General features: G+C 41.7%; 2 protein-coding genes across 2 annotated transcripts; both read left to right on the forward strand.

Moving 5' to 3' along the window:
- The first annotated feature begins 486 nt into the window (after positions 1-486).
- On the forward strand, positions 487-1,407 carry LOC123785137 (olfactory receptor 4X2-like). Its single transcript, XM_045786849.1, has one exon. It carries the CDS (start codon positions 487-489, stop codon positions 1,405-1,407), a length of 921 nt encoding a protein of 306 aa, XP_045642805.1.
- An 11,628-nt stretch (positions 1,408-13,035) lies between these two features.
- Positions 13,036-13,965, forward strand: OR4X1 (olfactory receptor family 4 subfamily X member 1). The gene has a single exon (XM_045786850.1). It carries the CDS (start codon positions 13,036-13,038, stop codon positions 13,963-13,965), a length of 930 nt encoding a protein of 309 aa, XP_045642806.1.
- Positions 13,966-15,253: the final 1,288 nt, after the last annotated feature.

A 15,253-nucleotide genomic window follows, 5' to 3' on the forward strand; every position in this document is an offset into this window, starting at 1 on the left:
CTTTCACAAGGAGACAGCACCACTCTCCTTGCTGCCACCATCATCCGGGGAGGCATTCATCTCCTAATAGGTGCCGCCCTGTTGATCTGCGCCCACTAGTCCAACCTCCACAGACAAAGTGGCTTCATTTTCCAGTTGACTAACATTCCTGATGAGTCCCCATTGTCTGCAGGATAAACCCCCATGTGCGTAAGTGACCTTCAGGAACTGGTCCTAAACTCTGCCTTTAGTTTTACCTTTGCTCTTCTGCAATTTTACTCCAACCACTCGTGGGTGGATTTTCATGGCTTTGTATACTCTTCTTCCTTTTCGGAATGATTTTCCCTTCTGTACTTAACTAATTAACTTCTACTCATCTTTCGGTACCCAGCTCACTAACTTTTCAGATTTTCAAGGGATTATTATGTAATTCATGCACGTGATGAAGGAGTCTTTTGTATCATTTCAGATCACCCCACGCAAAGTATTGCCTCCCGTGGTGACTTCATGGCTAATGTGACTGAATTCATTTTTCTGGGACTTTCTCCCAATCAGGAGGTGCAGAAAGTTTTCTTTGTGCTATTTCTGCTTTTGTACATAGCAGTCGTGCTGGGGAATTTCCTCATCGTGCTCACTGTCATGAGCAGCGGAAGTCTTGGTTCCCCCATGTACTTCTTCCTGAGCTACCTGTCCTTTGTGGAGATCTGCTACTCCTCTACCGTAGCCCCCAAACTCATCTCGGATTTGCTGGCTGAAAGGAAAGCAATTTCTCTGTGGGGCTGCATGACACAGCTTTTCTTTATGCACTTCTTTGGGGGCACTGAGATCTTCCTGCTCACTGTGATGGCCTATGACCGCTACGTGGCCATCTGTAGGCCCCTCAGCTACACCACTATCATGAACCGGCAGGTATGTGCTGTCCTGGTGGGAATAGCATGGGTGGGGGGCTTTGTGCATTCCTTTGCCCAAATCCTTCTGATCTTCCACTTGCCCTTCTGTGGCCCCAATGTGATTGACCACTATTTCTGCGACCTGCTTCCCCTGCTCAAACTTGCCTGCTCTGACACCTTGCTTATTGGTCTGCTGATTGTTGCCAATGGGGGGACCTTGTCTGTGATCAGTTTTGTGATCATCTTAGCCTCCTATGTGGTCATTTTACTCCATCTGAGGACTCGAAGCTCTGAGGGGTGCAGCAAGGCCCTCTCCACTTGTGGGTCCCATATCACCGTGGTTACCTTATTCTTTGGACCATGCATCTTCATCTATCTGAGGCCTTCTACCACCTTGTCTATAGACAAGACAGTGGCTGTGTTCTACACAGTGATCACCCCCCTGCTCAACCCTGTCATCTACTCCTTGAGAAATGCCGAAGTGAAGAAGGCGTTGAAGAAACTGCGGATCAGGACAACGAAGCTAGATCAGAAGTAGAGGCCGAGTCTTGGTATTGATCCTTGGGTTTAGAGTGATGCTGAGTCCAAACTGAAGGAGCAGAATGTGATGAAGCAAAGTTCACAGGGTTTGTTATTTCTAGAGTAATTCTAATAGTCTGATCTTCAAATACTGTATTCTACTTTCTTGTAGGAGAATTCCTCTTATGGTTGTACTGTAACTTGATTAGCTATTTTCTATTAGATGCTTAAATTGTTTCTAATTTTTTACTGCTATAAATAACACTGTGGAAGTATTTTTTTTTAAGATTTATGTATTTGAGGAGAGAGCGAGCAAGGGGGAGGAGCATAGGAAGGAGAGAGAGAGAGAATCTCAAGCAGACTCTGCTCTGAGCATGGATCCTGATGCAGGGCTTGATCCCAGGACCCTGAGACCATGACCAGAGCAGAAATCGAGAGTCGCATGCTTGACCGACTGAGCCACCCAGGAGCCTCACTGTGGCAGTATTCTTGAACGGAATTCTGAAATTCTATTAGACTCACTTGCTATAGTAAATTTGGCGTGTGAAAAGGTATAATGACTTTTGATGTTAGTGTTAAATTGATTCTTAGAAAGATTGTAATAACCTTCCTTGTGAAACCACTCTTGACAAATTGAACGCTATCATTAAATGTTTTCTTGATGGGAAATGAGATTTTACATCGTTTCAAAGTATCCCCCCACAAGATCGTTACTAAATGCGAAAGACAAAATGTAAGTCTACAGTAGAGAAAACCGGAAGACAGTCCCCTAAATAATTACTTAAGTAAACATCATTAGTATTGAGACTGGAGAGGCACATAATAAAACTACTGTGGTTTTCTTACCCAAAATACATAATCTGAATCTAACCATGACAAAGGCAAACCCCAATTGAAAAACATTCTGCAAAATCAATAGCCTGCATTCTTCAAAAGTATGAATAAGAGATTGAAGAATTGAGGATTCCAGTTACAGATATAGATAGTTACATGCAACCTGTGATCCTTGACTGGACGCTGTACTAGACGAAGGTCGTTAGTGGCACAAGTTGTACAGATGAGATGATAGGCTTGTATCAGAGTTATTTCCTGATTCTGATAATTGTAGTGTGTTTACGGCAGAGAATGTCCTTGGACTGGGGAAGTGAGCATTATTAGGTCATCAACTTTGAAACATTTCAGAAAAAGTTCTGTTTGCCTACCTACCTATTGAGAGAATGAGTGATAAGGAAAATGTGGCAAAATATTAATATTTGGGGAATTTGGATTATGGGTATACAATAATTCTTTGTGTTATTGCAACTTTTTGTGTAAATCAGAAAATATTTTAAAAAATAAAATTAAAATATTTTGCAAGTTAGATAGCTTACTGTTTCGTTTACTCTGTGTTGTATGTGTGTGTGAGTTTATGTATATAGGAATATTTTATATTTAGTTAGCTTTGAGTCTTATTCAGAAAGTTTTGTGGTATTCAGTAATTGGATGTGCCATCACTTATGTAAGTAGTCTGCTGGTCAGTATTTGGGCTGTGTTCAAATAGTGTTGCAGTAACTAAACTTTATTTAAATATGAGCAACCAAACTAGGATATATTTCCAGAAATGAAACCGCTTGTTCAAATGTGGGTGTTTGTAATTGGATAGATAATATCAGATTGCCCTTCATAGCATGTGTACCTATTTGTACTCTCACCAACAATTTTGTCTTTCCTATAAAATATTTTGTTAAATTTGTCACTGTAAGAGTTGAAAAAATGGCAGGTCCAAAAATTTTAATTTACATTGCTCTTATTTCTGAGGTTGGACATCTTTTTATATATTGAAAAGCCATTTGTATTTTCTGTAAACTGTTCCTATCATTTTCCTATATTTAGATTGTAGTTCTTCTTATGTTCCAAGGACTAGTTATAAATAAAGATTTGTCCTTTCTGATATGAATTGTAGATCTCCTCCCATTTGTCATTTTTTTTGACTTTGTTTATTATGTGTGTGTTCTGATGTACAGAAGTCTGCTTTCTGTGTAGTTAAGTATCATTATATTCCTTTACGGCTTCTAGAATAGCCAGGACCACACTGTTTCTTATGGAAGCTTTACAAACATTTTCATATCTTAAAGGCTAGTTCCTTCTCATTGCTCTTCTTTTTCAAAATTCTGCTGGATACTGTCTCTCCATATGAACTTTAGATTTAGTTTTACTTCTCTTCCTGCTCTATATCCCCACAAGAACTTATTATTTTGATTGAGATCATATTACATGCATCCATGTATTTAGAAAGAATCACGACCTTAATGATGTGAGTCTTCCCATCCAAAACCATGCTTTGTCTTTCCATTTGTGGATGTCTTCTTTTGTGTTCTCCAGTAGAGTTTTAAAGTTAAAAGAATATTTTAAAACTGTGTTATTTTCATTTCCAGCTATTTGAGATATAATTGATGTATAACTTGCATAAGTTTAAGGTGTACAGCATGATGATACAATACACATACACATTGCAAAATGATTACTATAATAAAGTTGGTTTACACTTTTATCACTTCACATAATTACCTGTTTTATGGAGAGAACATTTAAGACCTAGTCTCTTAGCAACTTTTAAGTATGTAATACAGCCTTATTAACTATAGTCACCATGCTGTACACGATTTTACTGCAATTTATTCATCTTATAACTGAAGTTTGTACCCTTTGACTGACATCTCCCCATTTTCCCCAACCCTGGCCCCTGATAACCAACACTTTACCCTGTATTTATGAGTTTGGCGTTTTAGCTTCGACATACAAGTGAGATCATACAGTATTTGTCTTTCTCTGATTTATTTCACTCAGCATAATACCCTCAAGGCCATCTGTGAAGTTGTAAAAGGCACAGATTCCTTCTTCTTCATGGCTAACTCATATTCCATGGTATATATATCTGATTTTCTTTATTCATTCATCTATAGATGGATATTTAGTTGTTTCCATCTTGGTTATTGTGAATAATGCCATGTGAATATGGGAATGCAGATATATCTTTGAGATACTGATTTAATTTTCTTGGATATACACACAGAAGTGGGATTGCTGGATCACAGGGCAGTTCTTTTTTAATTTTTATTTTTTTTATTATTATGTTCAGTAAGCCAGCATAGAGTACATCATTAATTTTTGATGTAGTGTTCAATGATTCATAGTCAATAGTATAAGATGGGGGTCCAATTTCATTCTTCTGCATGTGATTATCCAGTTTTCCTATGGCCATTTATTGAAAACTGTCCTTTCTCCATTGTGTATTCTTGGCACTTTTATCAACTATTAGTGGATTGTGCATGCAAAAATTTATTTCTGGGTCCTCTATTCTGTTCTATTGGTGTATGTGTCTGTTTTTATGCTAGTACTATGATGTTTTGATTACTGTAGTTTTGTAATATATTTTAAAATTACGAGGTGTGACACCTTCCTATTTGTTCTTCTTTCTCAGGATGTTTTTGTCATTTGGAGTTGTTTCTGGTTCCATATGAGTTTTAGGATTTTTTTCTATTTCTGTGAAAAATATCATTGCAGTTTTGATGGAGACTTCCTTGAATCTATGGATGGCTTTGTGTAATATTGACATTTTTCAATATTAATTATTTCTTCCATGAATATTGACTATCCTTCCATTTATTTGAGTCTTTTCCTCTTTCTTTCTTTCTTTCTTTCTTTCTTTCTTTCTTTCTTTCTTTCTTTCTTTCTTCTTTCTTTCTTTCTTTCTTTCTTTCTTTCTTTCTTTCTTTCTTTCTTTCTTTCTTTCTTTCTTTCTTTTGATTTTATTTATTTGTCAGAAAGAGAGAGAGCATGAACACAAGCAGGGGGAGTGGTGGGCGAGGGAGAAGCAGACACCTTGCTGAGCAAGTAGCCTGATGTGAGGCTCCATCCCAGGACCCAGGGACCATGACCTGAGCTGAAGGCAGATGCTTAACTGCTTGAGTCAGCCAGGTGTCTTTCTCCAGTTTCTTTCATTAAAGTCTTATAGTTTTCAGTGTACAGATCTTTCAGTTCCTTGGTTAATTTATTCCTACACACTTTGTTGTTTTTGATCTATTATGAATGGGATTTATTTCTATTTCAATTGTTCTTCCTGTATTGTAACACAGCTGATTTCTGTATGTTGATTTCATGTCCTTCCTGAATTTGTTGATTAGTTCTGACAATTTTTTGGTGGTGTCTTTAGAGGTTTCTATTTATAAGATCAAGTAATCTGCAGACAGAGACAATTTACTTCTTTCTTTTGAATTCTGATGCCTTTTATTTCTTTTTCTTGCCCATGTATTCTGGCTAGGACTTCCAGTACTATGTTAACTAGGAGTGGTGAGAGTGGGCATCCTTTTCTTGTTCCCAATCTTAGAGGAAAAGCTTTTAGCTTTTCACCATTGAGTATGAGGTTAGCTGTGGGCTTGTCACTTTAACCCTATACTAGAGTTAAATGGTTAATATGCCACCACATTACAGTATTGGGGTATTCAGAATTTGGCCTATCCTTATCATTACCAGTGTGTTGTGCATTTTCATATGTTTTTACATTACTAATTAGCATCCTTTCATTTCAGCTCAAAGAACTCCTTTTAGAATTTCTTCTAAGCCCAGTTTAGTGGTGATGAAATCTACCAGCATCTGTTTGTTTGAGAAGGTCTGTATTTTGCCTTCATTTCAAAGGATGACTTTGCTGGATCAAGTATTTTTGATTGGCAGTTTTTTTCCTTTAGCACTTTGAATATACCTTTCTACTCTCCCCTGCCCTGGAAGGTCTCTTCCAAGAGAGCCAGTGATAGCCTTGGAAGTCTCTTATGTGAGAGGATTCTTTTTTCTCTTGTTGCTGTTAAAATTCTCTCTGTCTTTGGTTTTAAATAGTTCCATTATAATAGTCTTGGAGAAGATCATTTTGTATTGAAATTTTGGGTGACCTATTAGCTTCATGAACTTGGATGTCCAAATATCTTCCCATATCTGCAAAATATGCAGCCATTCTTTCTTTAAATAGGCTTTCTGCCTCTTTTCCCTCTCTTTACCTTCTGCAGTAGTTCTAGACTTTCTTTTAATGTTCTTTGACTGCATAAATTCAAAAGTCCTGTCTTGTACTCCTAGATTCTTTCTTCTGATTGATCAATTCTGATGCCAATGTTCTCTATTGCATTTTCTTTTCTTTTCATTCATTGTAGTCCACAACTGCAGATTTTCTGTTTGGTTAGCTTGACTATGATAATCATTTCACAATGTATACATATATCAGAACATCCAGTTGTACACCTTGAATGCGTACAATTTTTACTTGTCAACCACAATTCAATAAAGCTGGAAAAATTAAAATAAACCAAATGTTATTTTTATTACCTTTCTAAGCACACAGTGTGTGTGTGTGTGTGTGTGTGTGTGTGTTCATGTGCACACGTGTGGGTGTGCAGTAGGGAGGTGTGATGTAAGGCAGGAAAGAAGTGCTCTCTCTCTATGTCCTACAGGCCAGCAGAAATGCATGCATGGGTCACTATTTGTATTTCTCTATTCCATTCCTCCAACCTTTGTTACTCTTAGAAGCCTTCCCAGGTTCTGACTGTAAGCCAGCTGTCAAAGATATTGAGAATTTTCAATGTTATTTTCTTCTCCAGAATTTTCTTAGTGAGAAGTTGAGAAAGGCTGAGCCTATGACAGTAGCCAGTGTCATTTATTAAGAAACTAATGAATTAGGGAGTTTCTGATGTATATGCAGAAGGAATTAACATAGGTTTCTTAATGTAGTGATAATTCCTGGAGCTTTAAAAAAATTTGTAGTGTTTCAGATGGATTATGGTTAGGAGGAAGAGACCTCATGTATACCATAGATTCATAATTTGTTTGCCCCAAGAGATGGAACTATGATGAAGCAGCAGTACTACACAGAGCAGAAGCACATGGGGGGCATTTCCTACTCTGGTTTCCCACTGGGCTCTTTGTTTCCTAATGGGGCACCTGTTTGGGCAGGAAATGTTACAGCTAGTCATTTAACCAAGATGGACAGTTTATTAGTTGCCTGGGTTTGAATCATTCTCCTAAGCTTTCTGAGCCTTGTTTATTGAATCTGTTGAATTGCTTTCATAGCTATTATAGTAGACTGTTAACTCTATCTGTGAGATGTTAGAAAGGTTGAAAGACACAATACTGCCCAACAGAAGGGTGATGTGTTGTTTCTAAGAGAGTAGTCAAGCAGTTAGGGAGCTCTAGTCTTCCTGAAGCCCTTCACATGAAAACCATGTGCGGACAATTTGTGGTAAAAGACTTAGAACTTTAAGAATGAGCAGCTGGAAGACCCTTGTGCTAGGAGTCATGAAGGAGCTGGGTCAGCCATGCTGCCAGTGCATGCGGTAACTCTGCACAATAATTTTTCCTTTTTGGCTGTTTTCTCACCTTTGAAGTGAATAATATGGAGAAGGTGATCTGGAAGGTCTTTACATGTCAAGCATTCTCTGATCAGGTGACCTCTTGGAGTATGTGCGTGAAGTGGTCCAGGCCCACTGGGTTCAAGTCTCCCTGGAACCGACTGGCATCATTGGTCCAACGAGGGATGAGGTCAAAATAGGCCACCAAGAGCCTCTTGAGGAAGTCTGTGGTGGGGACAGATGGATGTTGCCATACTGAGTTCTTCTCTGCCACTTGCTTGAGAATGCAGAGGGAAACCTCTAGGGGCCAAGCCAAGAAGGGGTGAATCATGTGGGGCAAGTAGAAGTACCAACCTCGTAATTGGATTAATTAGAGATATGTTCCTTAACCTCTGAAGGAAGCAATTGGGAAGTTGACTTTTGCTCCTCTCAGAGAGTCCCCAGACACGAGATGTTAAAAAGTTCAGGGAATTCAATTCTCTGATCGAAGTCTAACGTCTCCTACACCTTAAATGCTCCCAGCTTCACAGTCCAGCAAATATTTTCCTCAAACCTCATTCTGATGGGTTTTAGGGTCGACTGGCCCTGTTCCATTCCCCTGTAACATTTTAGTGAGGAGGTTAGGAAGTGCTGGAGGCACACGGAGGTGGTAGCATTGATGGTACTTGGCGAGTCCACAGAGGAAGATCAGAATTTAGTGGCACCTTTACGTGTGGAATAGATGCTGAGTCCATTCATTCACTGAGTCCTTACCGTGGGTGGGCAGACCGTCAGGCAGAGTCTTTCACATATACATGGGCACCTTCCCGGTGTTACTCTGGCTTCCACACACTTCCATGTAAGGGTAGACTTTCTTAGATTTGCTCACTCTTTCAGCTGATGTGGCAGATGTTAGACATCACCCTGTTAAAGTCTTTCCTGCCTACTTAAAGGGGAGGTGAGGAAGTAAGTCTGTATCTTGGCTGAGAGCAGACGTTATAGTGATTGTCACCAGAGCTACTAGCAGCATGGCCAGTCTGGAAGGCTAGCTTCTAATTAACTACTGACTCATGCATTTTTGAGAATTCTTTTGAAAAATTCAAGGGGCCTGAAATATTCTCACATCTGTCCTTCTCTTGTAGCAGTGAGGGCATTAGTCCCATTTGAGCCTGGATGGAGATTAGGCTATACAGAAGCTGTATTTCGCTGAGAACCATCTTGAATCCAGATTTCCAAGTTTTAGATCAATGAGTGTTAACATTCTCCTTTTATTTCTCTGATCAGTTTATCTGTAGAGATTGTTAGTGAAACAAATATGTTTTCCTGGGGTGACTTATTGAAGTGAATCAGTCTTTGACTATGAAAGATTCAAAAGGTAAAGTTAAGAATCAAGGCAGTAAACAATATTCAAGGTAAGTTCATTCACTGCATCTCTATGAGGCATGCTTTGGAATTATTTAAAAAAACATTTTTTATAATATACTCAATATCCCTACATATCCTTTAGCCTCTGTGCTGTTAACAAGACACCCCCAGTGATAACTTGCTTTTGAAATAGATGTAGTAGCAGATGGAGGATTCAGGGATCAAATAAAAAACTCATTTTAACATCTGAGTTCCCAACTCTGAAGAAGGTGTGACACAGGTCGTAAGAGACACTTCAAAAACCTTCAAAGCTTACATCCTCTATCATGTTGGAGAGATGTGACCGGGGCATGTGAAACTGCTCGAGAATTATATAACCCTTGCTGACAAAGTGCTGGAGTCAGGATCTCCAATTACCGAGGCATGTCTGGCACGCACAGGCTTCTTTCCCTGGCAGCCCAGTTTGGCTGACTCTGGAAACATCCTCTTCCCGCCAGGGCCTCTGAGCTGTCCTCAGGCTGTTGGCACAGAAATTACACCTCAGGAAGGTGGAGAACTGAGCTGGACCACATTATTGTTCATTATCCTCTGGTATATTTTTTAGATCTTGGTCTAGCTTTGCTTTGCCTGTGTTACAAGTAGGAATCTCCTCTCTCTTTGCCCCCTGCTCCTGTACTGGCAGCCGGCCATGGGTGGGCAGCAGGGGAGGAGCTGGTGGGTGAGAGGAGAGTGAAGTGGGTCTAGTCCAGGCTCTGCCTGAGCAGCCATGTGGTGCTGGGTCCAGATTTCCCTTCTGTGGGAGGAGGAATCCATGAGCTTCCTTCCAAATCTAGCAGCTTGTGTGGCTCAGTGAGGGAACTAGCAGGAGAGACCCTGCTTGACCCCTCTGGTGACGGATACCATTGGAGGAAAAGTGCAAGCAAATGATGCTGGAAAACCACAGGATGAGGAGTTCCATGACAGGAAAGGTATAATAAGAAACCATAAGGTAGGGCAGATTTATTGTGAAGATTTGAAAAATGTTCACAGAAGTTTTTTGCGGGGGGCCACTCTGTCTTACGCTTCTACGTGCATCCCCATTATGTTTTCTGACCCACAAAATCTCAAAGCTGCTGTTTGATAAGAACACATACTTACCTTTCAGAGTCTCTTCCTTGGCTCTGCCGGTTAGAGTCAGAATTAAAGTCACCGCACAGATGGGTGTCACTGCACTGTTGATGGGTTAGCACTCTGACGATGTCTTTATGAGGGTATCTCTCACATGTTTTCCATTTCTACTCAGAGCTTTGAAAATGTTAATTTCCTTTTCTTTCTTCCATTGTAAAGACTTAAAAACCTCAACATTTTTGAGAAAAATCTGATGTTTACATTGTATATACCTCTTGCTCTGTTACCTTCCATGATTTGGAAATAAATATACAACTATTCTTTTTTGAAAATCTGAAATCTAAAGTTGTCCTTACCAATCCTCCGAGAGGAATTCTCTGATACCTGAAATCAGAAGCAATTATAGAAACAGACAGCATTTACTCTCCAATCTAATTTCACAGGGATTATTTGCCTAGTAATAGAGCCATTTTTGCCATTGGGGTGAAACAAGCTCATGTATGATTCCTGCTCTGTGCATAAACATCTGAGTGGGAAATATTGGCACTTGGCGGGTGGATAGGTGAGTATACGGTGGAGACTGTGGGGAGGGAAGGGAAGGACACAACTGTGACAGGATAGTCTTATGCCCCTTTTATAGATAAGGAAACAGGCTCAGAGAGGTTGAGTCACTTGCCCAAGGCCACACAGCTCATATTTGAACTGAGGTGTGTGTTTTCCAACATGTAGGTGCTTCCACTGTCTGTCTTGCTCTTGAAGACTGCCTTATGTGGATTGCCACACAAGGCTGTCCTATCTGTCTTGCCTTACCCCGTCATGTGGAATGAATTTTCTACAGTAAGTGTCAGAGTTTCTCAAACTCAATTATTTCACATCCTTTGGAACTACCCAGGCTTCCTAATAGGGTAAGACAGAGGTAAGGTGGGTGGGCAACAAAGTTGCCAAGCTTCAACTATTGTCCTGGAGGTGGGTATGGAGAAGGGGGAATGTGAGTCATCTGTATTTGTTTAATGAATTAATAGTGGTAAACATATATAACATAAACATTTACCACCTAAATCATTTCTAGGAGTCCAGTTCCATGGTATTCAGGTCCACTCACGTTGTGCATCCATGGCTACGCTCCATCTCAACAACTTTCATTGGCCCAAACTGAAGCTCTGGACCCATTAGCTCTACATCCCTTCCCCCAACCCCTTGCACCACCATCCTAGCCTCTGTGTCCATGAACTTACACTGTCGGGACCTCGCATGCGTGGACTCATGTAGTATTTCTCTTTCTGTGATGGGCTTACCATGCTGCTTAGCATATTCAGTCCCATTTCATCATGTCACCCTTTGTTTCGTAGGCTTGTTGTAAGACGCTCAACTGAGAACCCAGAATTGCTGCAAAATTACCCAAGCAAAGGTGGGTGTCAGGCCTGCCTTATGAGGTGGGGGCCCTCCCTGTCCCCATCACGCACTGCACTAACAGGGTGACAAGCAGAGTTAAACCATCGTCAATTACATTCTGACACTCTTATCAGTTATACTGCTACACAATTGTCATTTGTTTTGAAACATGTGAGGTCATTCAGTTCTCAAAACAGCACCGTGGGAAGATATTATAATGTCTGTTTGTCAGATGAAAATCCCAGGCTTGCTGGGGTCTCTGTACCTGTTCAGTGTCCCACAGCTAGGACGCAGCTCTGCTGGGATTGTATCCAGGTCCTTTGGCTCCACACTCAGGGTTCTGTGGCCAGGTCACAGTGGCACGGTTACTGCCCACACGTGGAGGGCGTGCCTGGCTTGCAAGCTGGCTGTCCAGTGTGGGAATATCCACTTTGGATGCCTTCGTGTTTGCTGGCAGGCTTGCTTCACCCTGCGGGAATGACCACTTGGGGGGCCGTGATCGTGGGTCGTCTGTGTCTGCTCACCCCCTGTCCATCATTAGAGGCTGCTGCCATGCATGTTGGGGTCTCTCTAGCATACCTTTGCCTTAGGAGGCAGTCCTGGCTCCCACCTCAGCCTCTTTCCCTTTGCGAACTTGCTGTGCTCTGAGGCCCTGAGTTCGCATGCTGGAACATCCGCTGGGACATCCCCGTGGAACAACAGGCTGTGATGCAGTGGGACTGATGTGGCTTCTGAATTGTTTCTTAGCCATTGGTCTGGACTATTGAAGCAGTCTGCAAGTGACTCACATCTGCCTCCACCACCTCTCCCTTTATGGACAGTGATTGAAGTTGGTGACTGTCCTCCCCCAGCCTACTGTGGAGCCTGGTTAGTTCCATAGGTTGTGGGATAATTGAGGTTCAGAAGGTCTATAAAAGGTCTATACAAGGTCTGTAAGGAATTGGTTCCACATGAAGGTAAAAGACAAGCCTGATCTGGAATCTAAATTATACAACCAGTATAAGACCGACTTCAGGAGCATAAGATATAGTGGAAACATCTAAGTCTTGAAGGATTCAGACCTCAATTCAGGTATGAGCTGTGAGGCAATGAAGGAGTGATGACTCTCTGAGGCTCAATTTTCTTGTGTAGAAAATATCCTCTCATTTTTGTTGTGCGGATTCATCAGCTAATGTAGATCTGCCTGCATTAGAGAAAACACTTCGAGGCAGCATTAGTACCAACTCAGTCCTGTTTTGAGAATGATATCAAACATTTCATGATTGTTTTGTCTACTTGTGTCAGGAGAACATGTTTTGTAGGAGCCCGAGGCTGAGAGGGGACTCAAGATGGGGAGAATGACAATTGTCTTCGACAGCTGAGAAGGATTTTTATAATTATTGGAGGAGAGTTCTTTGATTCTCGATTCTAGGCTGCTAGCCCCTGTGCTTTAAGACATGGCAGCTAAAAACAATGTGACTGAAATCATTCTTTTGGGGTTTTCCCCCAACCAGGATGTACAGAAGACCATTTCTGTGGTATTTCTCCTCATGTACACGGCCATTGTCCTGGGTAACGGCCTCATTGTGGCAACAATCATGGCCAGCAAAGTGCTCACCTCCCCCATGTATTTCTTCCTCAGCTACTTGTCCTTTGTGGAGATCTGTTACTGCTCTGTCACAGCCCCCAAGCTCATCCTTGACTCTTTTATTGAAAGGAAAAGCATTTCCCTCAAGGGCTGTATCACTCAGATATTTTTCCTCCATTTCTTTGGTGGTACTGAGATCTTTCTCCTGACAGTCATGGCCTATGACCGCTACGTGGCCATATGCAAACCCCTGCACTACACCGTCATCATGAACCGGCGCGTGTGTGGCCTCTTGGTGGGTGCAGCATGGGGTGGGGGCTTGCTGCATTCTGTTGGGCAAACGTTCCTCATTTTCCAGCTGCCGTTCTGTGGCCTCAAGGTCCTTGATCACTACTTCTGTGATGTCCACCCCATGCTGACGCTGGCCTGCTCAGACACCTTCCTCATTGGTGTGCTCATCATCCTCAATGGTGGCTCCATTTCAGTGATCAGCTTCATGGTACTGCTTGCTTCCTACGTGGTCATCTTGTGCTCCCTGAGGACGCGGACCTCAGAAGGTCGGCGCAAGGCTCTGTCCACCTGTGCCTCTCACATCGCGGTCGTGGGCCTGTTCTTCATTCCCTGTTCCTTTGTCTACATGAGGCCCTGTGTCACCCTCTCTGCAGATAAGATAGTCGCTGTGTTTTACACAGTGCTCACGCCTCTCTTAAACCCCTTCATTTACTCCTTCAGGAATGCTGAAGTGAAAAATGCCATGAGGAGACTGATGAGGAGAACAGTGATTTGGGGAGAGAAATAGATGATTAAGTTAGGGGAAACTGGAGGAGTAAGGGATGGGAAGCTGGGGCAGTGAGATCCCACTCTGCCTCTACCTTTAAATGATGGGTTGGCCTTGGGCCAGTCACCTTTTTTCTTTAAATTTCAGTTTTCTCATCTTTATGAGATTGGACAGGATTGAAGGAGCCTCTAGAATGAGGTCTAGGGGTCTTCTGCTGCTGCACTTCCACATTTGACCGTGACCTTGAGGCAGCTTGGCTGGTTTTGAAAGAATGAACTCTTCCAGAAAGCCAGGGTCTTTCTGGGAATAATGAGGAGGTTAGTGGAAGAGGAGGAGGGCTGCCTTGGGGGTCAGTGTCCCTGTGTCTTTTGTGTTGGAAGAGCCTGAACCTTTGGATTTGGGGAGGAGGAAGGTAGGGAGAGAAATAGAAGTCACTCAAATGCTTGGAAATTCTATTAACTTGATATACTGAAGATTTGCCCAGTGGGTTCTGGGCAGCCCAACTGACCTAGAAGGGTTTAGTCCACAGAGCAGAAGGCATTTTGACTCCTCCCAGCAGATTCACATGAGCTCACATTAGCATTAAACTCATGTCTTCAAAAAATTAAATGGAACCATAGGTTCCATTTTAAGTGACTTGAAAGCACTAGATAATGATACCTACTTGTAGGCACAAGCTCTGTTTTCCACATATCATTAACATTTTGGTGTCTGATATTCTCTTCTGTTCATACCTGTCTGTCCTTTTTCTCTTATTTTCCCTCCTGATGCCTTTCTTGTTTGGCCCATTAGTTTTCTCTGTCTTCAGCCTCTTGACTTCTTGTGCTTCTTGTCCATTCCCACAAAGCACCCTGATAACCCACTTTCCTGTACCACCATATTACCTTGTCACTCTGCATCTCTGAGCCCCCTAACTCCTTCCCAGTCCTCACTCTGGGCATGCCTGTTGATTAATGGTTTAACTGCCCTGAGTCCTCCCTGTTTGTTGTATGATATTTTGATCTTTTTTTGAGTCCTACACCCCACACCATGGTCATGTGCTCCCAAACCGTAACCCCAACACTGACCCTAATTCACAGCACATGATTTGTTCCCCCATATACTTCCAGATTCATCACTTGGAAATAATTCCCTTATTTTATCTTTTTTCCCCCTCAAAAATCTTCTATGACTCCTCATTGCCTTCTGAATCAATCCTGCTTGATATGCAGCACCCTCAAGGCCTGGCCCTCTCTTAATGTTCTTTATTTATTTTCAATGACACTTTTGTTGCACTCACTGTTTTCTGAACATCACCTTGTGCCTTCCA

Source organism: Ursus americanus, chromosome 24, assembly GCF_024610735.1.
Source record: "Ursus americanus isolate L20-20 chromosome 24, mUrsAme1.1.p, whole genome shotgun sequence".
NCBI lineage: Eukaryota > Metazoa > Chordata > Mammalia > Carnivora > Ursidae > Ursus > Ursus americanus.

Excerpts from the sequence above, each read along its gene's own strand:
- LOC123785137 (XM_045786849.1), top strand. The coding sequence starts at position 487 with ATGGCTAATGTGACTGAATTCATTTTTCTGGGACTTTCTCCCAATCAG.
- OR4X1 (XM_045786850.1), top strand. The coding sequence starts at position 13,036 with ATGGCAGCTAAAAACAATGTGACTGAAATCATTCTTTTGGGGTTTTCC.